Source organism: Rattus norvegicus, chromosome 6 (genome assembly GCF_036323735.1).
Source record: "Rattus norvegicus strain BN/NHsdMcwi chromosome 6, GRCr8, whole genome shotgun sequence".
Lineage (NCBI taxonomy): Eukaryota > Metazoa > Chordata > Mammalia > Rodentia > Muridae > Rattus > Rattus norvegicus.
This window is the reverse complement of record NC_086024.1, coordinates 136960853-136975456: the sequence shown is the minus strand read 5'-3', so window position 1 is coordinate 136975456 and position 14604 is coordinate 136960853. Positions and strand designations below refer to the sequence as shown.

The following is a 14604-nucleotide window of genomic DNA, read 5'->3' as shown; positions in this document are numbered from 1 at the left end:
TAGTCACAGAAGAGCCTAGCTATGTGGCCAAGGCATCTGTAAATATATTTTGAGTCTGAGTCTTATTTCTGAGAGCAGTGGACTGAGAGGACACACACACCTCACAAAGAACTTGTGTCCAACACGGCTAACAAATACAAGCTCATGTTTAAGCCAACCCCTGTTCTAAAGATAAGGGAAGACTTGAAACCGAGAAAAAGATGCACATCACCAGTGTCCCCAGAGCAATGCTAACGGAATTCACAGTGGCGCTGCCACTCAGGATTTGATGAGGGAATAAGACTCCGAGCCTTCCAGCACCAGCTGCTGTGGGCGTGTGCAGCAAAGACCCAGCACAGCTGTGTGCAGACACGAGGGCTGCACTCTGGAGATCACGTAAGACGTTCCAGTGAGTGTCTCCTCCTATGCTCTTCACCCAAGAAGAATCAAATACCTCTCTACAGAGATTAGCAATTATGTGTAAGTACTAACCAACCTGAAAGCAACGTACATCGCCACAGAGAGTGAGGCTGCACGGTCTCAGTAGAGTACCCAGTATGACCACAGCAACTAGGCACAGCAGGAGTGGATTTTGAAACCTTGCTGGATCCAGACAGAGCCCAGGACGAGGGATATCCTGACAAGACTTGGCTTTGTATCAGGTTTCTCTTTTAGTGTGACACTAATAGAAAGGGCTGACAGCACATGGAGTAGAAAGGATGCCAGGCTGCTGCTATGGGAACTAGACAGGGAGCTGGCCCGAGATGAACACCAGTCCAGCGCAGTGCAGGCCTGGTAGAGCATGCTTGGGATAACCCCTACCTGATGCCATAATGCTCGAGCAAGGCATAGCACTCCTGAGACCACTTCTGAGATGATCCCAGACATACAGACTCTGGGTGGCACTGAAAGGAGCCAGTGAGTGGTGGAGAAGTGAAAGAGAAACAGAGGGGTGTGGGCACGATGAGGAGGCAGAACTGCAGACTCGAGGTTAGTGAGGGACAGCCCGATGTGAGTAGCCGGTGATGCCCCCTGAGACTATGTTAGGGTCCTGGTCACGTCTCGGTCCATGACTCTGTAGCAGCAGGGATCTGTAACCAAAAGCCAGGTGATGTCCCTGGTCTGAGAGCTGGACTTACCATTCATTTCCCTGCTGTGGTGTGGACCAGAAAGAGATACCCTCCTGCCCCTCACCCCTTACCACCTGTGGCAGGCAGGCAGACCTGGCCCTGGGGACATGAGAGCAGGCCCTGCCCTTCACCAGCTGTAGCACTCAGGAGAACAGGTCTTGCACCTTGCCTGGAGCACAGTAGAGCTGACCCTGGTGCTGGAGGCTTGGGCAAGCTGGCCCCGAGGCTGTGAATGGGAGAGGTGACTGTACTGCCACTTGTCTGCTGATCTGTGACATGGGCGAGGGACATGTTCCTTTCTCAACCCTTGCCACCTACAGCAGGCAGGAGAGCCAGCCCCGAGGTCACCAGAGCAGACCCTGCAACACAGAGCTGACCTGGGGTGTGGGGGTTAGGGGTGGCCTGACCCTGAGGGTGTGAGTGTGCAAGAGCTGGCCCTGCCTCTTGTCTGCGGTGTGGCTTCCACAAGATTCTTTTCCTCTGTTGGAAGATGTCTGCAAAGGTGGCTGGCAGGTGTGAGGGGACAGGGAGTGAGTGGGATTAGGGTGCATGTTGGAAAACTCATAAAGAGGTAACAAAAAGTTAAAAAGCAAAAAGACAAAAGGAAAGCTCCATCTGTGTTCACCTCTCAGGGGGACACAGAAGATGCCGTCCACCTCTCAGTGTGACACAGAAGATGCCGTCCACCTCTCAGGGGGACACAGAAGATGCCGTCCACCTCTCAGTGTGACACAGAAGATGCCGTCCACCTCTCAGGGGGACACAGAAGATGCCGTCCACCTCTCAGTGTGACACAGAAGATGCCGTCCACCTCTCAGTGTGACACAGAAGATGCCGTCCACCTCTCAGTGTGACACAGAAGATGCCGTCCACCTCTCAGGGGGACACAGAAGATGCCGTCCACCTCTCAGTGTGACACAGAAGATGCCGTCCACCTCTCAGGGGGACACAGAAGATGCCGTCCACCTCTCAGGGGGACACAGAAGATGCCGTCCACCTCTCAGGGGGACACAGAAGATGCCGTCCACCTCTCAGGGGGACACAGAAGATGCCGTCCACCTCTCAGGGGGACACAGAAGATGCCGTCCACCTCTCAGGGGGACACAGAAGATGCCGTCCACCTCTCAGGGGGACACAGAAGATGCCGTCCACCGGTCAGGGGGACACAGAAGATGCCGGCTGGATCCTCTTTGGGGACCATGGCAACTGTGATGAATATGTCAACTCTAGGGAACCTGGACCCACCTGGGAAATGGGCTCCTGTGCGTGCTATAGGGGATTGTCTAGATTTTGGTGACTGGTATGGGGAGATCCACCTTAACTGTAGATAGGACCATCCCTGGGCAGGGGATCCCAGGCTGTGTAAGTGGAGAAAGAGGTGGGCGGGCCAGTGTGCACCATCCGCCTCTTTGCTTCCTGAGAGCGGGTCCACTGTGACCAGCTCCTTCGAGCTCCCACGGCTTTGACTTCCCAGCCATGGTGGACTGTCCCTTGAACTGTGAGCTAAACCAAACCTCTCCCCGAGGTGTTTTTATCATAGCAACAGAAAGGGGATGAAGACACTATCATTACTACAGGCTATGGGATTTTCACAACAGAAACCAATTCTTGTGGTTCCTCCGGAGTCTCAGAGCCAGGCCGGTGATAGCCTCCAGTGGCTCACAGCGTTGTTCTTGTTAACTTCCCCTTCATGGGTCTCTTACAAGGACACAGTCACCAGCTAAACCATAAGCCGTGACGGTCCTTCACTTAATCATGTCAACAGGAACCCCTTAGGCATCCCATTTCTGGAGGACAGCAGGGCTGCAGGGCACGGTTGTGCACGGTGGACACTGTTTAGCTCATCACATCAGTGTCACTGAGGGCTCTCCTGACTTCTTGTTCCTGCCTACTCCAGCCATCCTGCCTCCTCTGGTGGCTTCCACTGGCCACCAGCATCTGCCCTGGGGAATTTGTGTGATGATTCTGCACTCTGCCCACAAAGCAGCTGCATTTCCATAGGTCACTGAGGTAGGAAGTTTTCTTACTAAATTCTTTCAGAGTTTCCACTACCAACAAAAAACCCTCTGAACAGTCCCACTCGTAGCTTGGTCACATCCCTCAGCTCTCCAGGCCATCGGCACTTGGCCCAGATGAGGATTCTGCCAATGTCCCCTCAGAAGGGCTCTCCTGTGCCTACCTCTATGCAGGACCAGACAAACTCCTGTCTGGAGTTTGTTCATTTGCCTGAGTTCTGTGCTTGCAGAACTTTCTCCCCCTGGATAGCTCCAAACAGTCACACCAGCAGGGCTGCTCATTGACAGGCTGTGTGACAGAAGCGTGGGTTAGAGTGCTCTCTACTTCCCTGGCTTTCCCCCACCGTTGCCTAATTCATCTGCTATGGGGCTCTGCACAGCACAGCGAGCTTCCACAGGACACAGAGACAGTGTGTACTATGTTCACCCCTGATTTCCAGGGTCCCCAGTTCTGCCTGGAACACAGCAACTGGCCAGGAGGTGCTTGTTGAAGGAATGTGTAGATGGAAGCAGAGCCCACCCTCGAAGAGCCTGGGCCAGAGCCTGAGAGCCAAGCTTTTGCCTTAGGCTACTTTCCAGGTTCCTTAAGAGCATGTAGATACTCTACTAAGATCACGATTATTTTAAAATGTATGAACACAGAATTACACACGTGGAACAAAAGCAGCTACCTTCTGAATCAATGTCATAAATGTCTACTGTACAATCGAAGTATTAACATCATAAATGTCTACTGTACAATTAAACTACATTACTTAATTTTTTTACAGAAAGAGAACTGGTATTTACCAAGTCAACATCATTGGGCAGGATGTCCTTTTTGTCTACAAGATTGATGTGCTGCCGGTGGGTGGGAAGGGTGCAGGGTGTGTGGAGGACTGGGACAGCGTCTGCTTCTCCCAGTGACCGGAAGGGAAACTGTGAAATTACTTAGGATGGGGACAACTGCAGAAAACATCAAGATAGCAGCAGGGACCGTGCTGTTGTTTTTTTTTTTTTCTTTTTTTTCGGAGCTGGGGACCGAACCCAGGGCCTTGCGGTTGCTAGGCAAGTGCTCTACCACTGAGCTAAATCCCCAACCCCCCGTGCTGTTGTTTTATTTGTTCCTTTTGGTACTACTAGATAGCTATCCATTTCCCAAGTGTGACTAAGAAACTGCTGTGTATGTCTACTGTGCTCCATCCTGCTGACCGGGTGGCCAGTGTGCATACCGCTCAACAAAACGCATCAGGCAGACTGCACTGGCCCTGGGGCCCTTGGCGGCCCAGTCTCTGTGGCCTCCCCTGCAAGGCTGAGCAGGGCTGAACAGGGCAGAAAAGGATGTGCGTTACTAGCTTGGGACTGCCACCTGCTGCTGGCGGCTGGGAAGCACAATTCTAGGGTCCCTGCTGGACAAGAGGAATCAGTCCTGGGAGGTGGTGACACAGCAAATGGAGCCCATGCTGCTGTATCCCACGGGTTATGGCATTTCATGTTTCTATTCTCATTTGATTCTATTAGTTTTTCAATTCTACCCCCAATTTCTTCAACAACCGTTTTTCCAAAGTATACTATTCAGTGATCCTGTGTTTGTTCTGTGGATTCTCTTGCTGATTTCTAGTTTAATCCCATTATATCTGATAAAATACAAGAGACGTTTCTTAGATTATTACATTTGCACCTATGGGGGAATATGCAGGTGTGTATGTGTGTCCATGGAGACCACAGGGAGACATCATGTGCCCTTGTTGTGAGCTGTCTAACATGGGTGCTGGAAAACAAACGCTGGTCCTCTCCAAGAGCAGTGTATGCTCTTAACTACCGAGTCATCTTTCCAGGCCCATGGCAGCAAGGAACTTCTAAATGTTTTGTTGTTAAATGCTTGTTTTATGACCTAGTCTATTGTGTGGGAAAATGCCCATGATCTGATTAAAACAGAGAGTTATGTAACCTTTAGATGTCTCAGATGTCTACAGTGTAGAGCTGACCTCTGCAATCTGATTGCAGAAGACACATCTATGGGTTTGAGTGGGGGAAGGAAGCTGCTGCTGCTGCTGCTGCTGCTGCTGCTGCTGCTGCTGCTGCTGCTGCTGCTGCTGCTGCTACTGCTGCTGGGGGCCTCTCTATGCCCAGTGGTTTGCTTCACTAACTTCAGAGGTTTGGGGCATAGATCTTTACACCTGTCGTGTGTTCTTGGTGGGTGTCTTTATTATTGTGTGGTCTTTTTCTCTTCTAATCTCCTCTATGAGATGTGCTTGCTGCTTTCATTTGCTTGGAACATCACTCTCTATTCTTCCAGTCTGTGTTTCTGACAGTGAGGTTGGCTTTAAAACCTTAATCTTGTGTTCATGGCGTGAGTTCCATATACACTGTGGCACATGCGGAGGTCAGAGGACACCTTCAAGGACTCAGTTTTCTCCCTCTTTCTTCCATGGGTTCCAGGGATTGCTCAGGCCATCAGGCTTGCAAGGCAAGAGCTGTCGTCACCCACCCACCCTGCAGCCACCTCGTCCACTGACAGTGAGGTTCCTTGCAAACAGCACACGATTGGCTCTGTGGAGAATTAAGACTCACTTCAGGGCCATGACACATTTCCTGTCATTTTGCTACCTATGATGAGCTTCAGTGACATTTCTCTCTCCTGTATTCACCTCAGAGGTTTGTAACGTACTGGGTTAATGGTTTCCTAGCCCACATTTGCTTGCTTACTCTTCTCCTTTCTTACGCTCTCGTGATTATACTGGGCTTGCTCTCTTGTGGTGTGGAATTCCTCTCATGTCTTTTGGAACGCTGGCCTAGTGATCCCGACTCCACTTGGTTATCTTAGGTCTTCATTCACCCTCATGTTGGAGGATGGGCTGGATACAGCTCCCTATTTTGGCAGTAATTCTGGGGGTTTAACATCGTTCCGTGCTTTCCTGGTCTCTGCAGTTTCTGCTGGGAAACCTGCTGTTGTTATTCTGCTGGGTTTGTTTTGAGAAAAACTGCTCAGTTTTTCTCTTGCATTTTAAATAGTCTTTATATTTTTTTTCTTCTCTTTTTTTTTGGAGCTGGGGATCGAACCCAGGGCCTTGCGCTTGCTAGGCAAGCGCTCTACCACTGAGCTAAATCCCCAACCCCTTTCTCTTGTATTTTAAATAGTCTTTATATTTTTTGAAAGCTTAACTATGATGTATTAAGTTCTTTTTTTCCTACCATGTCTATGAGTTCTAAACGCTGTGACCTGTAGGTCCATATTTTCCCAGCGTATTCTTGACAAGTGCAATGAAATCATCAGCTGGCTGGATAAGAACCAGACTGCGGAGAAGGAAGAATTTGAGCATCAGCAGAAAGAACTGGAGAAGGTCTGCAACCCTCTCATCATCAAGCTGTACCAGAGTGCTGGTGGCATGCCTGGAGGAATGCCTGGTGGCTTCCCTGGTGGAGGAGCTCCTCCATCTGGTGGTGCTTCTTCAGGCCCCACCATTGAAGAGGTCGATTAAGTCAAAGTAGAGGGTATAGCATTGTTCCACAGGGACCCAAAACAAGTAACATGGAATAATAAAACTATTTAAATTGGCAAAAAAAAAAAAGAAAATTTCTCTTACTTCACCAAGCAGGTTTCCTCGGCTCCTCCTAAGCCATGGCTTGGTTTGTCAGTGATGTTCCCGGCTCGGCTCGCTGTGCTGTGGATTCCCACTGTGATCGGAATGTGGCTTGGCATCCACTCTTCTGCTCACTCTGTGTGAGCATTTTTCTCTTTCCAGACTCTAATGCTCTCTCACACCCTGCTCGCCCAACCCACTCAGTTATTTTTATCATCTTTAAAGTAAGTTTTAATAAACTTCCTTCTGAATTCTTGTCCAGCATTTCATTTTGATATCTTCGCAATTATGATTTTTCAAAGGAGCCACGGACGTCCCTCTGTCATGGTCTGTGCATGTTGAGGAAGAAAACCCCAATGCCATGGACTCGCCTTCCTGGGGAGCCAGCTGTCCTCGAGGGTTAGAGCATCTTAGTGTGGTTTTGGCTTCTGTGACTGTGGTTAGGGTATGACCCAATGTACAAGGTATCGATTGGAACCTACGTGACGCACTTTCTCCCGAGGTCTCATGAAAGCGGGGAGCCTCTGAAAATCCAGGAAGGTAGGTTCTAAGTGTTAGTGTTTGGGGTCGCCATCCACGGTTACTCTTCTAGTCCTGTCAGCAACGCGCGGTCTGAAAGGCTAAGGAAGCAACCTGTGCATGCTGAGGTCTGTCTAGGTGCAGGGACAGATGTCGTTTCTTAACTGCTGCCGAGGAAAGGCGATGGAAGCAGGCTCCAGGCCCTCTGAAGGTCCATGCCTTGTCGGGCCAGGCTGTGAGTGGTGCTTTCGGCTCCATTATTCTTCAAATTGAAGAACCTACCAGCGTCTGCGTGGGACCAGGGTTGAGCAGTCTCTCTCAACCTGCCTGAAAGTGCATCTGTCCCACACCTGAGGGCCAAGGCTGGCTCCTGTCAGGCGGAAAACAGTGGCAACAAGCGCAATCCCCAAAAACCCGCATGTATAGACACAATAAGCACCAACACGTCGCCACCATAAAACACATGAAAAGGGAGCAAAAACAGCTAGATAAAAAGAAATGTCAATACAAGTAGAAAACCGGTGCTAGAGATGGCTCAGTGGTTAAGAGCACTGACTGCTCTTCCAGAGGTCCTGAGTTCAAATCCCAGCAACCACATGGTGGCTCACAACCATCTGTAATGAGATCTAATGCCCTCTTCTGGTGTGTCTGAAGATAGCTACAGTGTACTCATATGAATAAAATAAATAAGTAATTATTTTTAAAAGATATTAAAAGTAAAAATTTGTAAAGGGGGAAGTAAAGAATAGCCACCTACAAAAAAGAAAAAGGGAAATAGAAAAGTATTAGGAATAAAGAAAAGCAAGGCTGGAGGGGTCCCCCGGCGGGCAAAGGCGATTGCTGTCAAGGCTGACATCCTGAGTTCTAGCCTCAGACCCCACAGAGTGGAAGGAAAAGACCTCCATGTGTGCACTGTGGCACGTGTATGTTACATACATGAAATAATGTAAAAACATTACAAAAAGGAAAAACTGAATGGTATATACATACAAACAAAGCAGGCATTGCCAAGAAGATTGTAAGTTTAAAAAGCTTCCTTTACCAGGGAGGCGGACATGTCACTTGGTGACATCCACACTGTGCAGGTCGGGAAGAAAACAGGTCGCAGTTTGTTCACTCTTTCCTCTCGGCCTTGTGGCCCTGCTAGGGACTGGTCAGAGTGACTTGGGCCACAGTCATCCTGACTGCTCAGTTGCCCTTGGTTTCCACAGCAGCCGCTCCCACCGCTGTGGTGCATGCTGGGAAGTATGGATAGCCCCTAGTGGCACACTGCAGGTTCCGGATCTCCAGTCTGTGCTCCCTTTACCTCCACCTCAGCTCTCTGCAGTGAGTGCCACTGGCACTGGGCTACACCGTCCCCATCCTCCACCACACTATTCTCAGACAGTTTTCTCCAGTTCCCCTTCACAGTCAGACACCAGCAGCTCCCAGTCAGTCGCCTCTGTGAATTCTTGGCGGTTCTGGGCTGATTGTGGCTGAGGCCACTAAGGCTGCCCCCAACTCTCTCTCAGCTCTGTGCCTCAGTCAGTCTGTGTGCTGGAACCTCACAGGCATGAACCCCCGCAGCTGGTTCTCTCCACCTGTTTTCTTCTGTCTCAGAGGGACGGAGACAGTACTGCTAATGAGATGGGTCTTTAAAGATGTCCGTGCTCTCTTCACCAGCTTTATAAACTAAAATCGTTTGAGAATGACATCCATAACGGTGGTGGTGGTGTAAGAATGCTTTGTCATCAGAGAGTGGCCTCTGTGGGATGTGTATCACTGGGGGTGGGCTTTCAAGTTTCAAAATCCTATGCCAAACCCAGCCTCCCTCTCTCTGCTTGAAAATACAGCTCCCAGCTCCTCTCCAGCACTATGCCTGCCATGTCTGCCGCTATGCTCCCCTCCATGATGATAATGGACTAAGCCTCTGAAACTGTAAGCCAGCTCCAGCTAACTGCTGTCTCCTGTAACAGCCTTGGCTATGCAAGTCTCATCACAGCAGTGGAACAGTGACTAACACAATAATGATCTCTGAGAAACTCATCAGAACACAACGTCAATGCCTTTATTGTCTTGCAGATATGCCAGTTGTCGGGTCACATCTCCTAATTTCCAAAACACAGGCCAAGAGGTTTAATTTAACCACAAGTCCCAAACACAGAAAGCTCAAGTTTTACCAAAACCACATCTTTTCAATGAAGAAAAAGGAACATCAGAAAATGCGCGCGCGCGCGCACACACACACACACACACACACACACACACACACGCCTGCACCGACATGTGCACGCACACACACACTGGGGGTGGGGTTCACATGTGTCTGGCTCTCTCCTGCACAACAGCTAAACTGTGACAGGAGAGGCATACAAACACATTCTGGAACCTTTTCTTCTGGGACTGACTACTTAGATTTACCCTCATATATTTAAAGAAGAATACAAAATCTTCTTTCAGAACAACTTTTTGCAAAGTATTTAATACCACGACCCCCATTTCTGGAGAAGATTAGACTTTCTGATTTTTCCCACCCAAACAGAAGCACCACTCTCCACTCTGAGCAAAGGCAGCAAGAAGGAGAAGCCCCTGAGGGTAGCAGGGGTAGGAAGCAGCTGCAGGAGACCTCTGCCACTGCCCACAGGGAGGGCAGCTGGGGACCAGCGTCTCAGGGGCTGAGCACCACAGGCGTGTGCAGCTGGTACAGGCAAGTGCTCTTCCCTGGGCCGCCCTCCCGCTCAGCCTGCTCGATGACCAGCCTTGGGTCCACCTAGTCATGCAGAGAGGAGAAGCAGCAAGTCAGGCTCTGGATGAAACCAGTCTAGACACCAAATTCAGAAAACTATGTGCTCACAGATATGGACATATAAGACAGACAAGTGTTCTTTCCATTTTACAAAACTATTTGCAGATGCTTCTCCACTTTCACAATTCACCCCACATACCTGGTCATCCACTTTAATACACATTGTGGGGTTTTGAAATTTCATTTGTGTGTGCACATGCGTTTGTGCATGTGCCACAGCACACGTGTAAGGTTAGAGGGCAGCCTGAGACAGATGGAGCTCTCCTGTCACCATGTGACTCTAAGGTGACTAATCAAGCTAAACCATTTTGCTGCCCCCATCAAACACTTCAAGACTGATGTTTAATACTGGGGTAACTCTCACTGAGAAATCTCCCACACACGTGTGTGTGTGTGTGTGTGGGAGCAGTGACTTGGGGGCACTTATTTAAAACAAAGTTTTCTAAAGCGCACTAACTCTCAAGTACAGCTCTACTTCCCATGACTTTCCAGTATGCGGCCAACTTCATGGGCCCTGCACCGCAAGCTCAGGGTTCCATGCCGAAGTCTGCAATGGCAGCTTGTCCAGTGATAGCCCTAAAGATAGCAAAGGCTGGCTCACAAAGACATACCTGGTTCTAATGCTAGAGCTGAGAACAACCCCTCTGCTCCCTACTCTGGAGCAACTCACTCCCAACAACAACTCTAAGCCTTGCAGAGAAATGCTAATCCTGCTGCAGGGGCCAGCCCTGTGGCACACCATCTCTGAGGTCCAGCCCCAGAACAGCGAGGCGGGCCAGCGGCTGCCTCCTGTGCCTTGCTACAATGGCCCAGCAGACACACAACATCCAGCCACCAAAACTAAGGCAGTGGGGTGGGGGTGGGGGTGGGGGAGAAGGAAGGGCAAGGCAGTGTTCAGCAATTACCAAATGCTGCCGGTCTGGAGTCTGAAGGAGCAAACTCACACGTGCCTCTCCCAGAGGCCACTCAGCAATGCCTGTCTGCCCCACGGCTGCCTACTCTGCCCGAGAGAGCGAGCCTGTCCTGTCACCCTTGCTGTCCTGGGCAGAGCCCATGTCCACCCTCCATCAACTGCTGGTCCTGCAGGCACCCAGTCCCACGTACCTGGTTCCACTCGTAGGGTTTCTCATGCCACTGAGGAGTAATCTTCTCTCGTGGTTTCAACCGACAGAACAAGCTACATTTTAAAAGAGAAAACCAGAGGTTTTGCTGCTGGCTTATTGTGCACTGTTTTTTAAGACAAGGCTTTGTAGCTCAGGTTGACCTCAGATTTACTCTGTAGTCCAGGCTAGTCGCAAACGTCTCATCCCCTGCCTCAGTCTAAGCTGAGGAGCAGTTACTTTACTTATTCATTAGCACTCAAAAAAACAGTAGGATGATCTTTAAAGAAAGGTGTCTGTGTATTAAAGACTATAATGTCCCAGAATTAAAACTATGATAAGTTTCAAAGTATGAAAATTCCTATAGTTATAACATTTAATTTACCGTTCATTTAAAAACAGAGAAGTAGAGGATTACAGACACCAGGGGGTTATAATGTTAATCACCTAAAACGTTTGCTAGTCAGGAGACATGCTAGTCAGTCAGGAGACACACTAGTCAGTCAGGGGACACACTAGTCAGTCAGGAGACACACTAGTCAGTCAGGAGACACACTAGTCAGTCAGGGGACACACTAGTCAGTCAGGGGACACGCTAGTCAGTCAGGAGACACACTAGTCAGTCAGGGGACACGCTAGTCAGTCAGGGGACACGCTAGTCAGTCAGGAGACACACTAGTCAGTCAGGGGACACGCTAGTCAGTCAGGAGACACACTAGTCAGTCAGGGGACACGCTAGTCAGTCAGGAGACACACTAGTCAGTCAGGAGACACACTAGTCAGTCAGGGGACACGCTAGTCAGTCAGGGGACACACTAGTCAGTCAGGGGACACGCTAGTCAGTCAGGAGACACACTAGTCAGTCAGGGGACACGCTAGTCAGTCAGGAGACACACTAGTCAGTCAGGAGACACACTAGTCAGTCAGGAGACACACTAGTCAGTCAGGGGACACACTAGTCAGTCAGGGGACACACTAGTCAGTCAGGAGACACACTAGTCAGTCAGGGGACACGCTAGTCAGTCAGGAGACACACTAGTCAGTCAGGGGACACGCTAGTCAGTCAGGAGACACGCTAGTCAGTCAGGGGACACACTAGTCAGTCAGGGGACACACTAGTCAGTCAGGGGACACGCTAGTCAGTCAGGGGACACGCTAGTCAGTCAGGAGACACGCTAGTCAGTCAGGGGACACGCTAGTCAGTCAGGGGACACGCTAGTCAGTCAGGGGACACGCTAGTCAGTCAGGGGACACGCTAGTCAGTCAGGGGACACGCTAGTCAGTCAGGGGACACGCTAGTCAGTCAGGGGACACGCTAGTCAGTCAGGGGACACGCTAGTCAGTCAGGGGACACGCTAGTCAGTCAGGGGACACGCTAGTCAGTCAGGGGACACGCTAGTCAGTCAGGGGACACGCTAGTCAGTCAGGGGACACGCTAGTCAGTCAGGGGACACGCTAGTCAGTCAGGGGACACGCTAGTCAGTCAGGAGACACGCTAGTCAGTCAGGAGACACGCTAGTCAGTCAGGGGACACGCTAGTCAGTCAGGGGACACGCTAGTCAGTCAGGGGACACGCTAGTCAGTCAGGGGACACGCTAGTCAGTCAGGGGACACGCTAGTCAGTCAGGGGACACGCTAGTCAGTCAGGGGACACGCTAGTCAGTCAGGGGACACGCTAGTCAGTCAGGGGACACGCTAGTCAGGAAACATGCAGGTCAGGAAACATGCAGGTCAGTCAGGAGACACGCTAGTCAGGGAACACACAAGTCAGGAGACAAGAACACAGCTCTGTCCAGAAAACAGGGCAGGGACAGACACTCAGTGAGCAAATGCAGGTGATGGATCAGCACTTCAAAGCAGCCATGGCAGATACATCCTCAGAATTACAGCGAACTACACTGAAAGACTTAAAACCTGATAGAAACAACTACAAACAAACAAACAAACAAAAAACAAAACAAAATAGAAAACTATGAGATCAAAGAAAAATCAATTAACTAACTTTAAAATGGAAAACTATATAAAAACAGGAATTCTATGAGAACGAAGTAAAATATTGAAATGGGAATTTCCCAGATATTACTTTTAAAAGATCAAACACGATGTGAAAGGCACAATCTACAGGATGTGGAGAAAAGCGGTCCCCACGTCAGAGAGCAGGGCAGTGGTTATGAAGGGGCCCCTGCTCACAGACTCTGAACGAAGCAAGAGTACAGAACAGATGTGTGATGTCATCTTCACGAGCAGAAACAGGGCAGAGCTCAGCGCTCCCCTAACAGGACATCTACACCACACCTTCTACGGCTCAGAAAACACGTATCTGGGAGAAACGGGGAGAAGAGCTGTGAAGCTCTATCTTCAGGGCCCTACGCGACTCTTCCAGCATGATCTCACAGCAGTGGCGCTGCCTGCACAAGACTAGGCTGCAGAGTCACTCATGGTCTTGGAGGGTCACGCCCACCCCTATGGGCAGTCACTGTTTTCAGCTGAGTCCTCAATGGTGGGCCTGTCAGGCCCTGGCTGACAGTTCCAAACATGCAGTCACACAAACATGCAGGTACACAAGCATGCAGGCACACAAACATGCAGGTACACCAACATGCAGGCACACAAACATGCAGGTACACAAACATGCAGGCACACAAACATGCAGGTACACAAACATGCAGGTACACAAACATGCAGCTACACCAACATGCAGGCACACAAACATGCAGGTACACCAACATGCAGGTACACCAACATGCAGGTACACCAACATGCAGGTACACCAACATGCAGGTACACCAACATGCAGGTACACCAACATGCAGATACACCAACATGCAGGCACACCAACATGCAGGTACACCAACATGCAGGCACACAAACATGCAGGCACACAAACATGCAGGTACACAAACATGCAGCTACACCAACATGCAGGCACACAAACATGCAGGTACACCAACATGCAGGTACACAAACATGCAGGTACACCAACATGCAGGTACACCAACATGCAGGTACACCAACATGCAGGTACACCAACATGCAGGTACACAAACATGCAGGCACACAAACATGCAGGTACACAAGCATGCAGGCACACAAACATGCAGGTACACAAACATGCAGGTACACAAACATGCAGCTACACAAACATGCAGCTACACCAACATGCAGGTACACAAACATGCAGGCACACAAACATGCAGCTACACAAACATGCAGCTACACAAACATGCAGCTACACCAACGTGCAGGTACACAAACATGCAGGCACACAAACATGCAGGTACACAAACATGCAGGCACACAAACATGCAGGTACACAAACATGCAGCTACACCAACAGCTTGGTTGAAATCAGCGGACCACCACACAGAGAGGACAGGTATGGTGGGTAGGAGGGAGAGACAGGACTGCAGTGGTGTGGAGGGAAGAGAGAGGATAACGAAAGCAAACAGAATATACTATACATTTGTATAAACTTGTCAAACGAGAAGTCTAATAGATTAAAAATGTCAGTAA

At 49.9% G+C, this 14604-nt stretch overlaps 1 protein-coding gene across 8 annotated transcripts in view; it reads right to left on the bottom strand.

Annotated features, from left to right (window-relative positions):
- Positions 1-9231: 9231 nt before the first annotated feature.
- Positions 9232-14604, bottom strand: part of Tdrd9 (tudor domain containing 9) — a 115429-nt gene continuing 110056 nt past the window's right edge. For 3 of the 8 annotated variants that reach the window (XM_017594515.3, XM_063261791.1, NM_001419577.1), the window contains 2 exons: positions 11096-11168; positions 9232-9955 (listed from right to left, as the gene is read on the bottom strand). In XM_017594515.3, the coding sequence (XP_017450004.1) occupies positions 9854-9955; positions 11096-11168 (175 nt within the window). In that variant the 3' untranslated portion in view covers positions 9232-9853. Of the gene's footprint in view, positions 9956-9980; positions 10568-11095; positions 11169-14604 lie in introns of those variants that run through there. The other 5 variants (XM_039113388.2, XM_039113387.1, XM_017594516.3 and 2 more) reach the window with 5 other exon arrangements.